The sequence below is a fragment of the Thunnus thynnus genome, chromosome 18 (assembly GCF_963924715.1).
Source record: "Thunnus thynnus chromosome 18, fThuThy2.1, whole genome shotgun sequence".
NCBI lineage: Eukaryota > Metazoa > Chordata > Actinopteri > Scombriformes > Scombridae > Thunnus > Thunnus thynnus.
The window spans coordinates 26,462,957-26,487,658 of NC_089534.1; the positions used below are offsets into that span (position 1 = coordinate 26,462,957).

Here is a 24,702-nt window from a genome sequence, read left to right on the forward strand (position 1 = left end):
CCATCTGCATGTCTGTCCATCTGCTTGCCTGGCAGTTTCAGTCTATTTTTAGCAGATGGAAAGAGGGAAGTGAAAGCTTTCGTTACAGCAGTAAGGGAGCTTCCAAAAGAAGGGGTGGAGCGTTTAGCCTGAATGTATACACTTTTATTTTATTACTAGACGTGCGAAACGTTTCGTCTGTTAAAGCGATATTATGTCTGTATTCCAACACTTGGTCGTCACGGGTAAATGACAGTTGTCCAATCAGCTGCAGGATGTCCCGGAGCCCTGCCCCTCCGCGCTGTCTATTTATAATACTGCAACAACAGTTTTCTGACAGTTACTGTAGGATTAGATGCTGCATCACCAGCACCACAACAAGACCTACAGCTTCACTTCAATGGATGCCTCCTCACCCTGACCTGAAAGCCTCTGTTTGAATTTTCAGTTTTCTTACCACTGTCAGTGTAGGCTTACATACCTCCAGATTTAAAAAAAAAAAATACCACAAAAATTGCTGCTGTGTTTTGACCTTTTAGTATAAAACTGACACAAAAACAATGACAGAAGGGAACAATATGCAGGAGGATGCAGCGGGCAAGGATGAGATGCCCGCCGACGTGCCAGCAGAGGAGAAGCGGTCGGAGGAGGAGGAGGAGAAGAGGGAGAACGGGGACAGCAAAGTGAGCGTCCCGGAGCAAGCTGCAGGAGCGGAGGAGGCCGAGTTTGTGCACCCGGAGGGCGGCTGGGGGTGGGTTGTCATGCTGGCTGCCATGTGGTGTAACGGCTCGGTGTTCGGGATCCAGAACGCCTTCGGTATACTCTTCCTCTCCCTCCTCCGGGAGTTTGGCTCCGAGGACGATGAAGACCTCCGCTTCAAGACAGGTGAGTGTGGCAGGTTAGGGGGAGGGGGACTTCAGGTCTAGAGGTGTTTAAATTTTACCTAACTGGCCATTAAATTTAGAATGTAATTATTTGAAATTGAGTTATGTAGCTAGCTTGAGTTTGTACTCAGGTATTGTTTCGGAAGAATTATCATTTAACGTGAACAACTGTCAGTTAAGTCCTGTGAACGTCTTTCCTCCGGTGACTCAAGTAAAGTTAAAGAGCAAACATTTATGATGTCTTGCTCATGGACGTATAACGTTGAACGATTTGTGGCGGGGAATTGAACCAGTGACCTCCGGTAACCAACCACACGCACGCACGCGCACGCACACACATTCACACACACACACACACACACACACACACATACACATACACATACACACACACACACACACACACACACGTACGTTAACTAATTTTATTCATAAAATCAATTGTATTGCCTTGTTTTATGACATTTTCAACCGAATTAATAAAAGGCTTTTGTCTTTAGCCTACTGTACATACTGTAAGTAAGCTAACCTCAGCTAGCAAGTAATACGACATGTCGTTTCCTGGTGAGAGAAGAAAAAAATGAACGACAGATACTACGGTACTCAAACAAAAGAAACTGCTTAAATTACAGCGTTGTGGGGTTATAAGTGGCGCAATGCTTCTTGACGGCCAGGTAGTGCCATGGTGCTAAATGTGGGGGCAATATTTTTCGGTGAATGTTTCACTGAGTGAAAGCTGACAGCAGTATGTAGTTGCAGCGTGCTTTCAGTGACATGAGGAGAGAAATTTGGTGCGGCGATTAAATTATATATGAACTAACTACAGATGCGACTCTTTAAAAAGTGCAGTTATTCACCTTCTGCTTCATAGTTGGGAGTAAAGTTGTATCATTAAATGAACCAGCTCTACTGTCTCTGAAGTCCCTGCATTATTTTAGAAGTCACTGTCTACGGTTGAAACAAAAGCCAAAGTAGCTAGGCTACAGCTGAAGCACTCATTACTATAACTATTACATTACTACTACTTATTCCTTACTGTGCGCCTTTATTTTACTCACTTGCTTATATTACAATATCTCATGTGTCTTTTTAAGATTAAAAAAAATTGAACTTAATTGATTTTTTTCCTGATACAGGATATAAATCCTCCACAGTAGATTCTATAACTCAAAATAAACAAACCATACAACAAAACAATACCACAATAAGATTTGTCGACAGCAGTGAATATGAATGATGGAAGAGTTTCCATTTTTCTCTGTATTTACATGAAAAGCTTGTTTAAATCATGGAGTGGTTACTACAGATAGAAGATTGGGAGTCAGAGTGAAGGAAAAGGTTGTATATAGTAAATCTCTCTTCCCTCTTTTAGTGTGTGTGTGTTTGTGTGTAAGAGAGAGAATGAGAGAGAGAGAGAGACAGAGGAAGAGAGATGGTCTAACCCATGAATAATGACCCTTAGTTGTTCCGCTGTGATTGTAACCACCTGTTGACAGTGTAGACGAACATGTAAGAGTAAACTACATGGAAAACCCATCTACCTAAACAAGTGAAGGATACAGTGTGTGTGTGTGGACTAAATGACTGATGAGGGGGGTAAATATGGCTTGTGGTTAGGTAGCAGATTCTACTTTTTCCCATTGTGATTATACAACGATGTGCATTTGACTCATTGTATCAGTGATATCTTGGGTTTCCGCTTCAGGCTGTCCACTTGTCATCAGATCACCCAAGATACATGGTAATGCCAGGAGTAAACAGGGCCATTGAGGCCAATGTTCCCAGAAGAACAACCATTATTATATGCAACTTTAAAGGGGTACTCCAGCAATTTAATATTGCACTTCCATAAAGAGAACCTGAATTGGAGAATCAAAGAAACACTGGAATCTACCCTTCCTGTAATGCAACTCATCGCATCTTTCCTGGTAAACACACATTTCTATCAAACTCATTGCCACTAGTTTATTATGACACTTATGCCCACTCTGAGATCAGTTGATGATATCATCAAGGTTATTTTTTCAGACTTTAAAAATACTCCACCACAGCCACATAAGACATTATACAACAGTTTTTTCAGGCTGAAGAGTAAACCGGAACACAGTGCAACTAACTGCAGCGGCTGTACTGTTGTGTCATTTGTCTTCATAGAGCGATATGTGTTGTGATTTGGAGTATCTTAAATCTCCAATGGGTGAGGGATATAAAATAATCTCTGAGACACTATGTTTGATCAAAAGCGGCTGAGCTGCACACAGATGCACCCTAGCTACTTTGTGCTGTGTAAGAATGTAACTCATCGCCCATTTCATGATTTTTTTTGTGTCTTGTTTGTTCTTTGTTCATTGTCTCCAACATCTAACAAAAGAATCCATCCAAATGCATGTTTTTACGCTTTCATCAAATTTTCAAATCAAATATTATGTTGTTTTTGCTGTTAGAGCTCTGTCTGACACACACACACACACACACCACCTCTCCTCAATCACCAGAGTTTATTGGCGCTCTGTCTTGATGAGTGATATCTTCCCCCAAGTGAACTCAGACAACTGGACGATGGGAATGTGGGGAGGAGGGAACGACAGCTGGACTCGGCTCGCTTATGCAACTCTCACCAAGGGTTTCACTTCTTTTTCCGTTTTCACAAAGTGATATCAAGGCTCAGGGAACAGCTTTGCATACTAAAGATAACAGCAGTCTAATAACAGAACTCTTGAACGAGATGTAATTCAATATTGAGAGCTATTTCTAATCTAGCCATGGGAGTGTTTATCATGAAAGGTATAACCCATGTGTAGATTTAAATATGAAAATACCATAATTTATTACAAATAAATCAAAAATAAATGCACAGCATATAATCAGGTAACTTATTACATTGTCAGCAATACAGAGTAGTTGTGATTTAGCCAGGAAACAGAACACAATGTGCCTTTGGAATTGGTTCAAATTCAGCATGTTATGTAATCATTTAGGTATCTCCAAACCTTTGAACTTGGAATTGATTTGGTCTTGACAAGCTCTGTTTTCAGTTTTTGTCAAAACTGCTGTCAAATCTCCTTAGTTGGTTACCAACATGTTCCTGGTCCAATCAGGTTTGCCAAAAGGCATATTCTGAATACACCCACATGTCCATCCATTTTCTTTACTGCTTATCCTCTAGAGGGTTGCGGGGGAGCTGGAGACAGTCTCAGCTGACATTGGGCGAGAGGCGGGGTACACCCTGGATAGGTCACCAGTCAATCACATGGCTGACATATAGTATAGAGACAGACAGCCATTCACACATACATTCACACCTAGGAGCAATTTAGAGTCACTCATTAACCTGAGCTACATGTTTTTGGTCTGTGGGAGGAAGCTGGAGTACCTGGAGAGAACCCTCCAGGTCTGGCCTCAGCCAGCTGGTGGGTTCCAACCGAGAACGCTCTTGCTGTGAGGGCTAACCACCCACCCACATGTGTTCTTACTTATTTAACCTTGATTCCTTTTACTGTTCACCTTGCTGTCTTGGGACTCGGACTGAAGTCTGCAAGTTTTCCTCCACGCATTCTTTTGTGAGGTGTATTAGATGTTGAGGCCACACAGTTCTTTTTCATCGTAAGTTTGACGATTAAGACTAAAAAGTGAACAAAAAAAGTTGAGGGAGAAAGATATTTATCAAAAAGTAAAAGTTTTTTGCCTTGGTTACACACATACTTTCATTATCAACAACATTTTGTTTTTATTTTTCTTTCCTCACTCCTTTTTCATTGCAAGGTTACTATGTTTCCTGTCACGTGGTAATATGGTTTCTCACCGCACAGACAATGGTTGAAAGCAACTTGTTAGCTTTGTAAAAACGTGTCTGCTACAAGAACACTGTTTTGTTCTCTTCTTCTGTAATCTAGTGTAAGCGCTGCATAATTTCCTGCCGTCATCCAGCTGTTATCCCCTATCTAAACCTCTCACATTCTGGCTGTCAATGCCTCATTTTGTCAGAAATGATATTCATAGAGGCAGAAGGTCAAGGAGTTTCTGTCAATGGGGTTGTAATGTTGCAATTTCCTTGATCACTCTACTTGATATGTCATCAGGCGTGTTTCACTTACCTTCTTTGGAAGGTCTGTCAGGTTCTATTTTCTTTACACATGACAGCAGAGTATAAAACGCTTTCACTTCTGTAGTATGAGCTTGCCACTTTGGTATGAGGCTTGGCTGAATACTCATGAGCGTAATGGTACTGTAGCAATAATGGCAATAATGGATCATCAGGGATTTCTCAATTGTGTGTGTGTGTGTGTGTGTAAAGTCTAGATCAGTGATCCCAATCCATTATTTTTGTTTTTGACTTTATAATTTCACAGACGTCCTTTAATCCAGTGGAAGTTTATTTGTAGAGGAAACAGGGAACTTTCTGTAAATTTGCGTGCAGTGACATACATTTCTGTAAGTCCAAAGAAAAAACAAATTCATGCAAAATGAGTAGTGAGTACCACCAATATCCCTATGTAATGTAAAGTTTTGATTTCCTGATTTCCTGTTCTCTCGCTCTGCTGATGGCAGTAACAGTGCATTTCCTGCTATGCCTGTTGTTCCTGCACCACTTCACCTCCTGACGCGAGCACACAGTCATTTGCGTGTTTCTTTGCTGAACGTATTCGCCTGTTCCCAGAGAGAACATGAAGTGCTGCTTCAACCAAGACAACCGCTCTATACAGCAGGTCTTCCTGTTGTGAGAGGAGAGGTGACAGGCATTAATGGGCTGGTTGAGTGGTTTTGAAGTTGGACACCGCTGTAGAGGAAGTGCAGAGGATAGCAAGAGGCAGAGGGAGGGGACGGTCGCCTTGAAGGTCAGGATGAGAGACCAGAAAGACTTGATAAACATCATGAATCATCTTAATGGGGTCCCTTTCCTTCCGACGTTGGTATTTTTGTCTCACTGTGATCAGGAGGAACATATAAATCTAAACTGACAGAACTAAATGAGAGCATAATCAATTATACTTACTGTAAAGACTATTAGTCAACTCAGAGAAATCTGATTATTAATCTTTATAATCTCTCATAAGTCTGTCAATCACATGATTGAGATGGATGGATAGAACTTCACCAATTCTACAGGTCAGTTTACATGTCATGAAGAATGCTACCTAGCCTAAGCGGACAGTCGTATAGTGGTTCTGGATGAGCTTTGACAAGACATCATCAGTTTCAACTCTGTTGATGTCAACTCAGGGTTATGTTAACTCAGATTGGGTTTTAGAATTTGTGAGAGAGAGGAAGAACGCACACCAGTGTTGCAGAGGTGTTGACCACAATGAAAATGTGAAGGAAGGTAGTCCCACACTTGTAGCCATGATGCAAGAATAGTTTATTAGTTTATAAGTTACCAATGTTTCTTCTTCAGGGTATTTAGGGACATAACAACTCAATAGACATTATACAGAGGATAGGACACAGATGTGCTCTATCATGAGGAGGAGTGTCCTCTATCACATTTACATACTGTAGGAGGAGCAAGTCACTGCCGTTTAAAAATCACATTAGAAAGGCACAATACATTTGATAATAGCTTAGGTCATACAATGTGTCAAAAACATCTCCATATAGATATCAAAAACAGCTAAGAGTCTAAAATACAGCCTTATTGAGACAAATAATATTAGGAGAGAGATAGCAAATACTATTATTAAGAAAAACCAAACACCCCTGGTTACTACTGGGTTCCTAAAGTGGATAGACATTATATCTCACAAGTAGATTTAGAATAAACATTTTGGAAAAATATTTTCATAAAGAAAAAATAGTCCTTTCTATTGAGAATAACCAAAACCCCACCTTTATCAGCGGATCAAATTATGATAGAAGAATGGGATGGGAGATCAGACAGGGCCTGTCTTGAGACTGTTAAATGTTTGATAGTCATGTTTAGTACTTTCTTGACACCTGGATCATCCGTAGACACAACATATTGTACATTGACTTGTATACTGAACCCACTGATCACAATAGCCTTTTAAGAGCCGACAGTTGTCATCCTCTTCCTCTAAAAAATAGTCTACCCTTTAGCCAGTTTTGCAGTTTGAAACATATCTGTAAAGACCCTTCTGATCTTACTAGAAACATGCATGTAATGAAAGACAAAATAAAAGAAACAAAAATAACATCTGGACGTTGCTGTTGAGAGAATAAATAAGATATCTAGAGTCGAGTTGAGTTTCAAGGACGTCCAGAAAAGTAGGAAAGAAGTTCTTCCTTTATTCATCACCAAGTATTCCCGTTGTGTCGAAATGATTAAGCTTGTTTTGTCTAGACACTGGCACGTTTTAAAATCTGATCCTCATTTATTTCATGTCTTCAGTAGTCCCCCCTCGAGTAGTTTTCTCACGAGGTAGAAACCTTAGAGACGCTCTAGTCCATTCAGTCTCGCCTCTTCCAGAAATCCTGCCACAGCGCATGCTTGCCCCTATCCCAGATGGGAATTACAGATGTGGCGCTTGTACACAATGCAACAGTTGTTTTAAATGTACCGATTTTAAACACCCCCATTCAGGTAGGACATTCACTATTAAGGGGGTTATTTCTTGCACCACACAACATTAGCTATTTATCATATGTATTGTGCCTTTCTAATGTGATTTTTAAATGGCATATGAATCAATGACTTTCTCCTCCTACAGTATGTAAATGTGATAGAGGACACTCCTCCTCATGATAGAGCACAACTTCTGTCCTCTCCTCTATATAATGTCTGTGGAGTCGTTATGTCCCTCAATACCCTGGAGAAGACTGTCATGTGGAAAAGTTGGTAACTTAAACTATTCTTGCATCGTGGCTATGAGTGTGCAACTACTTTCCTTCAAGCTTTGTAACAGAAATCCTGTGTTACAAGCAGGTGGAGTTTGAAAGACATTTAACAGGCAGGGCAAGCCTAATGAAAGATTCTATCGAGTTGCATTATGGGTTTTTGGAGCTTGATCCAGGCTAAGGACTAAAAGTCAGCATACCTTTTCCTCTGCTGCTTGATTTGACCTTTTTTTTAAAAAAACTTTTAAAAAATCTCTTGCAAATCCCCCAACTTTGAGGAACTGCAATATTAAATTGCTTAAGTGCCCCTTTAATGTTTTATACTTGATAATACCATGCAATTCAATTCTATGAATATGATTTTTATTATTTGACTTTAAAAAAAAGTCATTTGAAGACGTCATATTGGGTTTTGAGAGCTTGTATCGGGGATGATTTGCTTTTAAAAAAACAACTAAACAATTAATTGAAACAAATTGCGGACAGATTAATCGTTAATGAAAAAATACTTCACTGCAGCCCTTAACATTTTCATATATGAAAAATATTGTCACGTGCCAGTAGCAAATTACCTTGCTAATGCTATCATTTTAATGTAATATATTTCACTCAGTCTTGCTTATATTCACTTGTAGTCAGCGTGTCCTGTTTTTCCCTTAGCTTTAGTCTATCTTCTAGACACAGACAGTGCTCACACACACTGTTTTGAGAGAGGAACCCTAGCTGAGGACATGACCTCACTTATCTTCACACTCACTTTATCTTAAGACACCAGTTTCTCTTCCTTCCACTTCAATACTGCAGCTTAAATTATAGGTACTGCTGTGGGGAAAATATACCGTACATGAAGAACAACTTTTAAATTAGCAAGCCTCTTAGCATATTTAGACATTTCTCACCGCATGGTGCATCTTGAGGGCATGATTCCAGTATAAGGATGTCATCTTTGGCACAAGTGGGACCTTATCTCAGACATGTAAGGGACTAGCCCTTCTGCATTTTAGATATGATACCACTTTGGCTATAATTAGTGACATTTTGAGAGGCCAAGTGGCTTAGATGTTCATATTCTTGAGATGTTAGAAATTAGAAATACAAAGTATAGGTTTGTCCAGACACAAGTGGAGTAGTGTATAATCATACACTTGGCTCATGTTCTCATTTTATGATGAGTCAGTTTGTTTTGTGAATGACTCTGTTAAATTCTACCTCTTTTATCCCACATGGGTGCAACTTAAAAGATAAAATTAAAAGGTACACAAAGTACCCGGGGGTAAATGTGACACATGACACGAAGCTATTCCCATTAGTTGTTCATTTACTGTTTGTTTACTCATTGAAGTGCAGTGAAGTAGCTTTATACTTTTGTGCTTTATGGAGGCTGTATGCTCACTGCAGAAATCACCGTAAGCTTAAATGTTAGTGTTACTATTCCTGAGGCTTCATGTCTCTCTGTGGCACTGAAAGGTAGGCGGTTACACATTGAAAACCCATCTGAGCTCGCTGTGTTGTGGGACCCAACAGTGGACATACCAACGCACATGTTGCAACATGCTCCTTCCTCTCAAATTCAAACTCATCTGCTGTTGAAGCTGCATATGCTTAGAAACTACCTGCACAATGAAAACATTATAAAGTGGTACTTAAGTAATAAAAGATGATTAGATTATTGAAGACATAATTTGGGATTGTGATTTGTCTTTTATACCTACTTGTCTAGAATCACTTTAATGTGTGGATTCCTTTTTCTATCTTTTATATGAACAGTTACTGAAGCTCTGTCGCAGGAAGTCTACAGGATCAGTTAACAGCTCCTTAAAAAGTCGTACAAAAGTTATAGTATAGCGTATTTTTGGCCGTTGTATGTCTTATCAGTTCAAACATGAACTTCTACAGTCAGGGTATGAGAGGGAATGTGTTGTGGTATTTCAAATTCCATTTGAAATGAAAATCTCCCTTGGGTCCTGTTTTAATCAAATTAGTATGGCCCATGTGTGTCCTTTCACTTTGGGGACCATGAGTTGGCCGTGGTTGAAGAACTCCTGCTGGAAACACAATGAAAACCACTTGATGCCTGATGCCTGTGAATGAAAAGATGAAAAATATATACAAGACCCTGAATTACTTTCTGATCCAACATATAGCTGTGACAGAAGCTGTAGTTAACCTCTGTCACAACATGGCACCGACTGCAGTGTGTATTATTCAGGTTATAAGTTGGGTTGCTTAATGCATTTATCATGCAATCTGTTAGATGTATTGTTTCTCTTAATAAGTGTCTGCAGTTTGTATGGTTTAATCTTAATTTCCTCTTCAGACAAGGTAGTATTTTTCTTTCTTTACAGCCCCGCGGAGCTCACTGTTATTTAATTAGGCTAACTAACACTAAGCTGGTTGAAGCTGTAGAATGAGTCTTTATGATTAACCAAAAGGAGATTTAAACATAAAAAATCAAGCAACAAATTTGTGCTGCAAAGCACATTTTTTTCTCAGCAGGGCATTCCATGATCCCACAGCCAAAGAAATACCCTATATTTTTACAGCATCTAGGTCTCTTTTAGGGCTGCAACTAACAATTATTTTCATTATCGATTAATTTGTTGATTATTTTCTCGATTAAATTTGATGATTGGTCTATAAAATTTCAGAAAATGGTGAAAAATGTTGATCATTGTCTCCCAAAGCCCAAGATGACGTCCTGACCAACAGTCCAGTTATTCAGTTTACTATCATAGAAACCAGAAAATATTCACATTTGAGAAGCTGGAACCATAGAATTTGTATATTTTTTTCTTAAATATGACTCCAAATGATTAATTGATTATCAAAATACTGGGTGATTAATTTAATAGTTGGCAGCTAATCAATTAATGGACAAATCGTCGCAGCTCTAGTCTCTTCTATCACATTATCAACACTAAAGAAAAGTATTATCAAGTTTCCAACAATACAATCTTATATAGGGTTTGCTGAGATGAAATGCCAAATGCACTTCTAATTCTTGTGGCAAGAAGTAGACATTTGTAAAGACCAAATGGGACATTGATGTATTTCCTAAATGGGACATTTTCTGTGTTCGGGTTATGGCAGTCTGATTGATGTCCTCAGCTCTCACATGGCAGCTGTTGTCTTCTCTAGTGCCAAAGATAGTGAACACAAAATCAGGGAATTTGAAATCTCAATCAACCAATCACAGTGCGCAATGCAGGGGCGGGGAGGTCCAGCCCATACACTGGCCTGACCTGTCAGGTCAATGGCCGTCACATCTGTGTAATGGGCTCTGGTTCCCTCCCTGTGGGAATGCCAGATGGGGCTATTCCTGGGCCTCTTGCCATAAAAGCCATTTGCCTGTCGTCTAATGTTAGAGTAGCTACAGACCTTTGGACCAAATGGCGGCTTTAGAGTCATTGACTGTGCTGTTTTGATTAATCTGAAGTAACCTGAACTGGTGTGTTTGATTGACGTTCATGGCAATAACAAGGAGTCATCTGACCATATTTTGGCTGAGTATTATTTTCTCTCAGCATGAAAGGAAAACATAAAGGAAAGTAAAATAGATGAAGCTGATGTTTTGTCCCTGGATGTGAAACTGACACACTGACTTTATGATTCAGTTGAAAATATTATTCCAGTATCACTGCCTGTGAGGACCTGTCACGCTGAGTGTGAGGTAGCTAGGATATATGTTTTTACAATCACGTACCAATTCAAAGCAACAGATCAAACTGCAACTAGACAGTTGAGGTGCCAGTAATTGGCTGGAGTTTTGACTGCATATGTCAACATTAGATGTAATATAGTTTTGTTGTCGAAGCCATAAAGGGTTCAAATTGAACATGCTTCTGTCATTTTATCTCACTGACTATACAAGACAAGGGGGCTCAGCTCATGCAGCCCAACAGCTGACTAACAGTTGCCCACGCAGGCCAACAGCTGGCCTGCGTGGGCAACAGATAAAAAAAACAAAATTACATGGATTGAATCACTCCAAAAAACCTTGACAAGTTTTAAGCATACACAGGCTAATGATTGACAGGCCATTTGATCTGAAACGTGCGTGAGCTTGAGTCTGAGTTTAGGTGAAGGTTGTCGAAAGATAAAGCGTAGAGCAGGTAAACATGTTGGAAGCAGAGCACCACTTTAGTTGCAGCAGGAGGACCAATTGTTGGCCTCCTGTACATGACACACATCATCAGGCCACAGTCTGAGGGGCTGGAGAGCACATGAGCAAATGGCTGTGAAGGCCTTGTTCTCAGACAACTTCTGATTGACTGACAGGGAGGCATTACAGTCAGTGTACCAATAAGATTTGATTCATCCCCGTCTAGATGCAGCACAGCATGGTGTTCATCGTACATCAGCACATGCAGCACCATACAAAACCACACTGACAAGATAACAAGATTCAGAGGTATATGTTCAGTCTGGACACACTTTCCCATTTCACATTCACTTGAATGAGAAATTGTGTTCAAACATTTGACTGGTACTGTATATGTATGCTGTATTTATATATTAAGGGGATACTAGAGTTTGGTACCCCTTACAGCAAATGCACAATATTCTTCAGTATTAAGTCTGAGTGTAAAAGCATGACTAACTTTGTCCAAATCAGAGAATGATAAATATTATCAATTTTGAAACAACACAACCTTGATACAATTAAGACTTTACAACTTTATTAATATGACAATCAAAAGTAAGTTAGAGTAAAAATAGCTCTGAAACTTCTGACTTAATGAAGGGTGCTAGATTGTCAAATTTATCAGTAAATTCTGGTGAGTACAATAAGTTTAATTGAATTGGAGAATGTTATTAGACATCCAACATTTAATGTCCGTTAGCTAGTTCTTTAAGGACATCTGTCCCTAAATTTACAGATACATTAAGTTGCCTGTCATTGGCATAGCAGTAAAAAGAAATTATTATGTTTACATATTATTGGGCCAAATGGAAGAATGTAGAAACAAAAAAGAAGGAGACCAAGAACGGAACCTTGAGGTACTCCACAGTTCAGAACAGCACAAGGTAATTAATGTGAATTACCAAGAGTAACTGTCAACTGTCTGTAAAACTACAGAAGAAGTTTTATATGTTAGTTTAGTTTTATAATTATAAACCACATACATACATATTGTCTGTTTATGTGCCCCTTCACACATAACAGTGTTGTTTTTGTGCCTGTGCATTTCAATGAGCAGTGTGAGTCGTCAGCAAACCAAATCTGTTTCAATATATTGCAATTAGGGCCTAAACTTATTATCTTCCCTGAACAGTTTAAATTAATATTTAGTACCCTAACCAAAGCTTATTAAAAACCTTTGCTCTGGCAAAAAATACATTATAGAGATGAGTGAAAAAAAGTTTAAACAAAACATATTTATCTAATGTTACATTTTATCTATAGTTTAGTTGTCTGGATGAAGGATTTAGTCTAAAGCTTTGATGTGGCATTTTTATTCTCTGACACTCAGATACCAGTCAGAAAAGCAATTCTAGAGATACTGAGTTACAGCTCAATGAGAGGCGTATCCAAAATGTGGCCTGGGGCCATCTCTATACTGTGCACTTAAAAAAGGGGGTGGATGAAAATCTCCCCCAATCACCAATCAGCCCTCACACACAGCCCCTTCCTTTTCCTCTAACACAGCATACAACTCCCATTTAACAATTTTCATATCCACCTCTTGTATCCACTGCAGCAAGAACTAATTCCAAACATACTTATGATCTGTTTTCTCTCCATTTTATGCACAGCCATAAATAACTCTACGGCAGTTCCATCACTTTTTTGCTGTGTCATCAGGCAGAAGTTTTCACTTCCTGTGGTGTGGGGCCAGAAAATATTTGGAGATTGGAGTTTGAACTTGGGATGTGAGCATATAAAAATTGGCGTTTCTCACTGCTTCTCCCCCTCCAGAGCCTCCAGTGGAGCAGGCCAGCATAAATGGCTTCCAGCTGCTGTAAGCAGGAGTTGGAGTAATGGTTGTGATGCTATATGGTCCACTCAGGCCCAGATGTGTATCTGCGGCGCTGTGAGGCCCTGATTAGGGTTATGACTGGGGTCCTTGTGATTGAACAGCAACTGCTGTTAAGCCATGCTTGGACAGGATTGGTTGTTATACAGTAAGACCACTTTGAGTCTCAGTTTGTCAAGGAGAAGAATTTCCTCAGGTGCCTCCCTGCTGAGAAATATTCAGGCTTCACCTGCCAGATTCTCTGTTTTATAACATCCATTCAAGCTGCAACTGTTTTTTTGTGATCTACTTATTTCAGGGATAATTACTGTAGTACAAAATGCAGAAACCCTACCAGACTTGACAGATGCAGATGGGACTGAAACCATGGACCTGTGCCAGTAAAGATTATACCACTCTACACTGCAAAAATATCAGTTTTAACAAGTGATGAAGTCCTGTTGTCTGTCTTTGAATAATGTTTTTCTTTCAAAAAAGTGAAAATTTCCATCTGTAAAGTTGGAGAATCACAGAACTGTGACTCTTTTTTTAATTTTGTGAGTGAAATGTTTTGGTGAACAAATTTGGTGATCCTTTCTCTTTCCATGCAGCACCATCATCAAATTTTATTTGTCCACTTGGTTTGAGACCAAGTACTTGCAAAACTAATAACATCAGCCTCAGCTGTACTTTGTGTTTAGTGCAAATTTTAGCATGCCAATACACTAAACTAAAGTGGACATGATAAACGTTACACTTGCATGTTAGCATTGTCCTCCTGAGCATTTCAGCATTTTGACACAAGCATTTTGCTCAAAGCACCACTGTGCCTAAAAACACAGCATCACAGAGATGCCAGCATGGTCAATATGGGATGTCAACATTTCCAAACAAGGCTGATCATTCAACGGATATCAACAAAATAACATTTGATTCAAGAAAATTCTCAAACACATTTATTTGCATGGAAAGCACGAGACACTGGTTCAATTAACTGTTACAGTATTTCACTTTTTTCCAGTAAAATCTGATTTTAAGACTCAGGTATGGATTAAAGACGGATATTTTTTGCAGTGTACCTCCTGTTGAGTTAATCCTGTCCGAATAAGGATTAATTATGAATCGTAACTGGTCAGCATCTGTAGTAAATGGATAACTGAGCTTTCCTAATTAAGGCTCGACTGGATCAGTGTAACAAAGTGCACAAGCAGAGCTCTGCAGCATATTGCTTTGTTTCAAACGAGGAAAGCTAAAAACCCACATTCACTAATGCATTTAATATCTTCCTCCCACTTACTGTCTGACTTTCGAGCCACTGCTAATAAGAGAGTTGTTGCCCTGGCAACTTGCAATGTTGTTCCCCATCACTTCTTTGGTTTTTAAACAGGTTACTCCTCAGTCCTATTCAAGCACAGATTACATGTGTTCAAAGAACACATACATAATCTATGTTGGCAAGTGATGCAAATTTCAGGGTAGACAAGACTCAGTTGTGGAGATGTTTCAGAGCTTGTGACTTCTCTTCTGATACTGCAGCTCCCCTCAGGAGGGATGTTAGTAATGAGTCTCAGCTATGTGCCAAACATGTTCAGCTTAACATAGACCACAGCTTGTAAACCCATTAACCCCGCCGCTTGGTCTGCTTTGTGTTTTTTATAAAGGAGACTGGGTTGCCCTTTTTTTCTAATGAGACAGGCAATAGGAAACAAAGCTCTGGCAGGATTTAATCCAAGACCAGCTGGGAAACACAAGCGTCTCTACACTAAATTCTACACCATCACTGGACACTGCTCCTTCTCCTCACTGTATTTGCTTTTCTTTTCCCTCCTTTTCCCTCTGTCTTCTTCCCTCCCTCTCACTGCAACTATAACTCACAAGTTTTGCTTACCCTCATGAGAGCTAACAGTGGTTTCAGTACAGCATAGTCCACTTCCTGACCCAGGGTCAATGTGTCTTAAGTTCAGATGTGAGCTGGTGAGGCTGTTTGGTGGAGGTGCAGCAGCAGTAGCAGCAGCAGCAGGTCAGTTTGTGTTAAGTGTCACTTCTGCCTGTGGAAACCTAGTGCTCCTGGATCCTTTCCTGTTCCTTTTCAGTATGGAACAGGCCATAGGCCCTGCAGGAGGCTCTGGACTTTTGCCAGTAAGTCAACATCAAGCAGTTTAGCCTCGTCAGATCAAATCCAGCAGCTCCGACAGGGGAAGGTTCTGTGAAAGCTGCAACACACTGAGCCATCACTGGCAGCTCTCAGAGTGTCTGTTTTTGCAGCTCCTCCTGCCACAGTCCACCACCATGAAAACTTCCGTTTGATGTGGTAACAGGATTGCTATTAACGGCTATGTAGGAGTTTTATATGAGTTCATTATGTTATTTGTTGCATTTGTCACAGTTAACAAAGTTACATTTTATAAGCTACCAGTTACTTCACATAGTAAGAAGGTGAACTTCAGTAAAATTTCCCTCCTGCTTAATTTGGATTAAACTAATAATCTGCATCCCCAGTTGAATAATTTTACTCTTTACTTCTCTTCTTCATTGAATACTATGACAATAATCATTCTAGGAGTTTATAGAGGGTTGGCAGCCAGTAGCGGATGTTGCATAGCATGTATAAGCATAAGAATTAAATAAAAAAACAAGCAAAACAAAACAGATATTTTGAGGATGTATACAAAACAAATGATAAGAAAATCTTACTGCAGCTGAATGTACCACCAAGCCTCTTCTTATCTATGAAATGTAGTTAGACTAACATTTTTATTTCATGTACTGCTGAAATGTATCTCTAGTTCCCTTAGCTGTGTGTATAGTTTCTTTTTTTCATTTAGGGAGAATTCCAGATTGCAAAATTGCTTTCTTTCACATGAGCCAACCAATGGTGTAACATCACTTAGTCAGTCAGTGACATTCACATTCATAGGGCTGGCCTAAATGTAAAAGCACTGAAAGATATTCTTGGGCTAATGCAAAGAAACTTGAATACTACTAAAAAAAAAAATCTTTAAATCCACATACTCACCTTCATGACATGAGAAAGAAAAACATGTCAGTGGGTGAATTTAGAAAAGAAAGAAGGGAAATCCATACAGACATGTCTATGCTTGTATGCCCCTGTCATCTTGATGGGTAGTCTACTCGTTAAATTTAACAGTGGTCTCTTATGTAAGTCAGGTTTAGATTTACTGATTGTTCAGGAGTTAAATCAATAAATGGTCAGGCATTTTCCTGAAGTGAAGTTTGAAACTAGCCAAATATGAAGACTCCAGACTACTCAAATTTGACATTCTACTTACAATAAATATTTTTAACAAGACCAAGTGTTCTGCTAGATACTTTTAAACTATATGATTTATAATATATAAAAAAAACCATTCATTAATCTCTCTCATATTCCTACAATATCTGCACATGGCTACTACAATATGGTTAATTTATGGTTAAGGTCAGTTAATGAAGACACTTGGTAAAGGAGGCAAAAATCATCATTACAGTTAAATATGACAAAAATCAAACCTAACATTAATTTCACTGTGTGATTGTTAAGATAACAGAACGTTTACATAGGGTCTTCTTCTGAAAAGCTAAAATATGACATGGTTTTCTGTTTATACTTAAGCTAAACTGATGTATAATTGGTTGCAGATCATGAGCATCTTGTTATTTTTACAAAGCATTAATAAGGTACAGTATGGAAGCCTACAGGGGACTAATTTTCCACATATGTATGTGTTATTTGAATAAAAATGAAAATGCAGTAATTCAATTTGCATTTTCATTTTCACATGCTTGTATGGATGTTCTATGACCACATTGAAATGGAAATGGAAAAGCTGTTTGACATTTAATTTTCAAAGTCGTACCCCGCTGTAAACATACATGGACATTATTCAGTTCTTTGGCTGATACAGGTTCCACAGTTCTCCTCTCATTATGTTTCATATTTATGTCTTTTTAGATAGAATCTACGAAACGCACACTTTGGCATTCATTGTAATATGGTAATACTTTTACCTGTATTTTCATAGCATGATGTTCAAAGTTTCATGTTTCATTAACATTACAGCTAAATGAATGCAGAGCACTAAACCCAGAGTGAAATGATAAACCCTACTGCATGGCTCCATGTTGATGTGATAATACAGAGGGACATCACCTCCTGTTTCTAGTTTGTTGGCAGGTAGTGCAGTTGATTTATTAACACCTTTTTCCTCACTTTGTGTTTATTCCAGCGTGACAGTGTGAGACGTCGGGCAGAGTTTAAGTGGTCTCTGGTGTTAAATGAAGCCTGTCTTCATTCTCCATGTTTGAACTAGATTTTAGCCTTTTGAGCATCTTTAGTCAACAGATTCCTAGAATGTACTAGAGGGACACGCTGTTTATTTGACCAAGCCAGGAAAATGGTCTGTCACACCACAGCAATATGAGCCAAGAATGCCTGTCCATTAGTTGTTTCCATTGACTTTAGTTAATAGATAACTCACCAACCAGCTGCTTTAATGCAAGCTTTGTGAATTTATTCACAAATTGAAGTGAGGTCATCAGGGAATAATGAGTGCCTTTTTGTGCTTGGCACACATGGTCTTATTTAATGTTCTAGCTCAGTGATTTCCAACCAGGTAGATGTACGGGGTACCAGGTGCCAAGTGTTGTGATTAAGAGAAAACTAGTTAGTACACAAGCAGAGAAATAATTACATAGTTGGCTAAAAGTAAAGGATAAAAAGTTGAAATTGCTAGCTTGCAGTAATACTATTGACGTAGTTAGTTAAAAGTAATGAATAAAGGTTTCAGGAAGCACAAGAAGGTCAAACAGCATGATGACTGCTGACTGGACTTTTGCGTGCAGAGGAACTAGACACCAATAGAACAAATGCTGAACACAAAAGATTTGAGTTAGAAGTCTGAAGCTTGAACTCTAAGAGGTGTCATCTCAGCACCTTTTGAATCCATTCTTTCTGATTTACACAAGGCTGTGTGTTACGTTAGTTCAGTCATTGTGGGGTGACAGGGTTCAGAGCAGAGGGGTTTCCAGCAAGGAGTCTTTAACAAAGCAGACAGACGACTTAGGGCAACTGCCTCGTCTGTCAGTGTTCAAGCGGGCCCGCGGCAAGCGGTGGATGTCATCGGGACAGAATCCTGATATTACATTTTTTCAATTTGGAATTCCTCCTTGTCTGAAGCGTAAATGCTTTTAAATCAAGAGAACCAGAAGATGAAACCACAACAGCAATTTCCTGTTGTCTTTGAGGGATTTTTTGCCCCTCTTGTTCTCTGCCATTTATTACATTATGTAGCTTAAAGCAGGATGATATCCCCACAAATATGAGACCAAGCAGAGAATACCCCCATTGAATTTGGGGCATTTTTCTGACTGCAGTGTCTGGAATAAGTCAGAAGAGGCTTTGAGTGTGTTGGCTCACACAGGGAAAGCAGACTAGGGCATTGAGCAAGAGGACGGTAACTAAATATAGGTTACACGTCAGTATAACATTGTTTTTTTGGCTGGTGAGTGGAGCAAATCTACCAGCCATTTGCATATTTTACCAGCATTTGGCTGGTGGCCGGTGTTAATTGTGTGCTCTGGAATTATGTATAAAATATCAAAAATATCAAAGACAAACTGATATACCCTGGAAAATTATTTTTTGCCACACCAAAGTCATGGCTCGAGGGATAGCAATGTCGGTTAGTCGGTCGGTCCACCACTTTGGTCCAGACTTAATTATCACAACAAATATTGAATAGATTGCAACAAAATTTTGTACAGACATTCAAGGTCCTCAGGGGATGAATCCTTATGACTTTGGTGATCCCCTCACTCTTCATCTGTTATACTACCACTATGAGGTTGACATTTATGTTTTTTATTGAAATGCCTAAAAAAATATTGGATGGATAGATGAAATTTGGTACAGTTGGTCAATGGTCCCCAGAGGATAAATTGTAATACCTTTGACTTTTTATGTAAAGCCATCAGAAGGTCAAAGTTTTCAATTATCCAGTTACAATTTTGTACAGACATTCATGGTTCCCAGACAATTTATCCTACTGACTTTGCTGATCCTTTGAATTTTCCTCTTGCGCCACCAGCAGGTTGACATTGGTACACCCTGACCAGATAATATCATAACATCTGTCTTATGGGGCAACCTGAGTGTATAATATCCTGACAGCATGGAGTCAGATGAGGATTCAGAGAAAAAAAATACACAGCAGTAAAACCAGTAATAACCCTGTAACATGACACACTGGTCTCGCGTTACTCAAGTAAAAAACAGACAACAAAAACATTCAAACTCCAGCTGCTCTACTTTTTCTCACAGGTTTCCCCTGACCTAACTTCAGAATTGAGAAAAACAACTGTGTTTATATCTCCTGTGTCACATGTGCAGGCATGTCCTTCACCTGTTTCGTCATTTTTACTCTACCCATGCTTTTATCTCGTATAGGATGTGTGATATCTTTGAAGACTTAAAAGTGCTCCAGACAGTTGTTCCTCACAAAAAATATAGCTCATTCTTGGCTTCCCCATCCTTTTTACGGTCAAAGGGTGCTGCACTAGGGTTTCACAATTTGTGTACAAGTGTGTTTTGTCAATGCTGTTACTTGTTTTTCCCCTCCCCATCCGATTGTTTGCTTCTTTTTCTTAATAGGAATAAAAGCCGGAAACAATATATCTAAAAGCTTATTGTATTTCTTTTTATGAAGCATTTTTGGAGCAACATCTGTTGTTCCCAGCATACAGTATGTCAACACATACATACCTGCTCATTTGTATTAAGATAAATACAAACAACTTGGGATAATGCCTTGAGATATAAGTTCTCCCTACAGCTTTCTACAAACACTATTTGGTTCTACTTTCCTTTGATTAATCCCACAGTGATCAAGTCTTCCAATGCTGACACTGACCCAGAATTCTGTCTGCATTATATTAACATTTACTTTCATTTTGTGTTGATTCTGGCGGCCCCTGTGGACAAAAGCGGTAGTGTTTCCCAGAATGAAGACTGCATTCCCTATGAGCACCACCGCCTTGTGTTGTAAAGATCTAGATCAGGCTAGTGCGTGCATTTGTTTTGGAAGTAAGTGAAAGAAAGACGCAACTTATTTTTAATAATGTTTTTCTTTTTTAAGCACAACTGTTTGTAGGATGCAGAGCGATGAGGTTATGTATCTGTTTGGGGCTACGTAAGATTAAATTGTAATATGACGATGGTTAAACAAACATTTCTTAGAGGCAGAACTGACTTGAAATAAATAAATTATCACTTTGGTTGAGTTGAACAACAAATAACCACAAACAAGAAGTATGGATAAGCTAGATTTTAATAACGCTATTACAGCTCCTTTTACCTCATTCTACCTGTGGGGTGTTTAAGGGTATGGACTGACATTAATATTACAGTGACATTTAAAGAAAAAACTTGTGAATGAGACTGCTTAATAAACTATCACTGCTTGCAGTCGTTGTGTGGTTGGGCCAGCCTTCCTCTTGCACCCAACTGTGCACTGAGCCCAGCTTTGGATTCAGTTCATTTATGTTAATAAATAGATGCAGGCAGAAGATAAACCAAAATAATTCAGAGTTGAGGGTTATCATTCTGCGTCAATCACTGTCTCAACAGGAAGAGTTACGCTACCAGCAGCACAACACTGCTCTCTTCTTCGTCTATTCTCCCTCCCCGCAGTCTACCATCTGACAAGCTCATAATAGATAAGACCTGCCCTCTAGAATCTTGGCACCCAATCAAAATGATAAATCATAACCTGTGACTGTCATACTGATGTTACCATCAGGTTATTATATCAAAGAATATCTTTTTAAACACATTTCAAAAAAATATAACATATACTGATATTCTGATTTAAAAGTACATGCTGTCTGTGATAGAACATTTGATCCATATTGCCCAAACCTGCTTTTACAGTCATTTCTGTGTCAATTGAGGACGTGAAGTAAGATCGTACATTATGTTCTCCCTAAGAGGTAGATGGTATCGTCATGGCATCTGTGTGCTTAGCATTGATGTTAGGCCGCAGTGTTTTCCTGATCACTTCTTCCTGTCCATTGACTGTGTGTTTCTGTTGGCTCTGTTGAAGATCTTAGTCACTGAATGCCTGGAAAGGCAAATGGTGTCTCATAGCTTTTACCAAACATGGTCTCATCAACTTCTTACCAAGAAAACTGCATGCATGTATAAACAATATATAGTATGATTGATGAACATCTAAAAAAAGGGAACTGATTATGTGGAAGACATCAGGGAACTGGAAGCAAATTGACAGCACAGTGCGTCTGTGTGTGAGTGTGAGTGAATGTGTGCATGGATACAAGAGCAACAGTGTTCTAATATTGCATCACCGGATTTGTTTTGTAGCTGGCGTCTGTCTTCCTGGAGACAAGGTTGTTTAATGTCTAACGGTTTTCTGCTTTGGATGTGAAATGATAATGTGACTGTGACTTACAGGTCGGTGTTTCAGATTTTCTCATTCATTCTCTCTCTGTCTCCTGCAGCGTGGGTGGGCTCCCTCTCCATGGGGATGATCTTCTTCTGCTCTCCCATCGTCAGCGTCTTCACCGACATCCTCGGCTGCAGAGTTACTGCGGTTGGCGGTGCTGCCGTCGGCCTGGTTGGCCTCCTGGCCAGCTCCTTTGTGACGTAAGGAAGCAAATAAGATTGTCAATTGAAAATAAAATCATGTCATTGTTGCATATAGTATATATGACACTTTTACAAAATTATTGGGATATATGTTTGGATGTGTGTTTCTTAAATATAGAATTTTAACCCCTTAAGCATTTAGAAGCTTTTTATAAACCCTTGATACATTGTTAATGAACACACTATAATAAACTAGAATGTGTAAATTGAAAGTTCATTCTTGATCTTGGAAACAGCATTTGAAAAAACAGTCTCACCAAAAGGTCAGTTTAGTAGCTCTTCTGGAGCTTTTGGTCATATCAAATGATCTTACTCAGCAGATGGAGTTTGCCAAGTTATTATGTTAACATGTACATATTCCTGAGCACATCAAGGACTTCATGTTCACTCAAAAGTTCAGATTGAAATTTCATGTTTGACCTTGAAAACAATTTCATCACAAGGTCCATTTAGTAGCTGTCCTGGGGCTTTCAATCATAACTCATGCAGTTATGGAGTTTTCCATCTGTTTCTCTTAAGCCAACACGGACGAGAAGTCCTTAAAGTGCTCAAGTGGGAAAACTCCTTCTGCTGAAGAAGATCATATGATGCCATTGAAAGCTCCAGAACAACTACTAAATGGACCTTGTGGTTAGTCAAACTATAATATAACTTTAAGAAAATATAGGGACATATTTTCATTTTCATATTTGCCAACAACTGTCAAAAAAAGGATCCATTGATGCATAAACACTTAATGAAGTCCTTACAGTATAAAGCATTTATTAACTGTTTATATACCAACATTATAGAGTCTTGTCGAGTTGAGTTTATCTCCTAAAACAAAGCATACTCCTTTTAGGTTTTATCATTCCTCTGTGGATGAGAGACTCTCTATTTTAGCACTCCGTTGTTAATAATTTCCTGGAATCTCATACTTGTCTACACGTGAGGAAACACTCACACCAACATGCAGAAATATCTGATCCAAGTAGCGAGGGCTCCACCCTCACCTTGTCATTACTTTTAAATGTAATAAATAACAATCTAACCGCTGCTTATCAAGTGTTTCACAAACAACAGGACAACAAAAAGGCTGACAGCTCAGTTCTGCAGGACTTTGGAACCATTCTGTCATTATAGACATTATACCTGATAACAGAAGTTGTTACAACAAATGAACAAAGCAAAGAACAAACAAAGATGTGTTTGTTTCTCTAGAGAGCTTCAACAGAGTGTTTTTAAAAGAGAAATTAGAGAATATATAGATAAGTAGAACTTTTAAAGTCCCTCAGAGGAGTGAATGTCTCTAGTTTCAGTTTGTTATGCAGTTCATCCCAGTAGAAAGGTTCATGTTGTTATGAGCATTTTTAAAGATAACCTATCCTGTGATCTGGCGTCATGGTTGTTCACTCCTCAACTGAGGATGTCAAATATCTCTGCAACATGATGACCTCTGTCCTTTTCTAATAATTCACATTGGTGAGTGTGACTGCTGACATAAGTAATGAATCAAACAATAGTGTTAAACCAGGTCAGGGCCTAGATGCATAAAACTCTGTGTAGATTCATGACTAAAACTGTGTGCACACACAAAGCCAGAAATATGCCTACACATTCTTTTCATCAGATTTATAAAGCTATAGAGCTGCATGGGTTTGTTTTATAAATCTCAGTCATTGAGAAACTGAGCACACATGCACAAGCTTGCATGCAGTGCAGTTTCACAGATTGTGTGGCCACGCGGCTCTTTATACCGCCCATATCATAAATTCATCAAAAGGACTGTAATCCATTGTCAGCAGTGATATCTCAGAAATGTAATCAATGATTAGTTTGTAGTGCTCATATCTTTACAAAGTGTCACAATCAAGGAAAGAAACTAAATGTGACTTTGATTGGCATTTTACCATCATTTACAACCATATCAACCTAATCAAACAATGTTTGACTAAAAGATTCTGTCTCTCACCTTATATTTCATCTTCACCTCATCACGTCACCCTCAGATGCTTTAAAGAAACGTGTGTACGCCTGGTCTGAAGTATGCGTGAGGTGCGCACATTCTCTCCGCACATTCTCTGTTTAGAAATACCAGTTTAGGTGCGGGAAATGGTGTATGCATGGTTTTTGTGTGTATTCATTGTTCATGCAACTGTCCCCAGTACTTTAAGGGTGGTGGCAGCAACATGAGCAAGTGTAGATAGTATAGCAGATTGTATAATGATTGTTCTGTTTTAGAGGGAGAAGCATGCTCTGTTTTTATATGAAGCCAATTGGTTTGTTTTTTGGGGTTTGAGTGAGGTGTTCAGCATAAGTTATTTGGGACAATCTGCTATCCTACCAAATTCCTAATGACTTCTAGTGCTGTACTGTATCTATTAGAGTTCCACTGAGAGCATGGATCAAAGAAAAAACATGAAAGCTCTGTGCTCTTGTAAAATGCATG

At 39.0% G+C, this 24,702-nt stretch overlaps 1 protein-coding gene across 1 annotated transcript in view; it reads left to right on the plus strand.

The window, feature by feature from the left end:
• Positions 1–284: 284 nt before the first annotated feature.
• slc16a10 (solute carrier family 16 member 10) overlaps positions 285–24,702 on the plus strand; it is a 38,269-nt gene continuing 13,851 nt past the window's right edge. The window contains exons 1-2 of the mRNA XM_067571612.1: positions 285–864; positions 22,127–22,271. Of these exons, the coding sequence (XP_067427713.1) occupies positions 540–864; positions 22,127–22,271 (470 nt within the window). The 5' untranslated portion in view covers positions 285–539. The remainder of the gene's footprint in view (positions 865–22,126; positions 22,272–24,702) is intronic.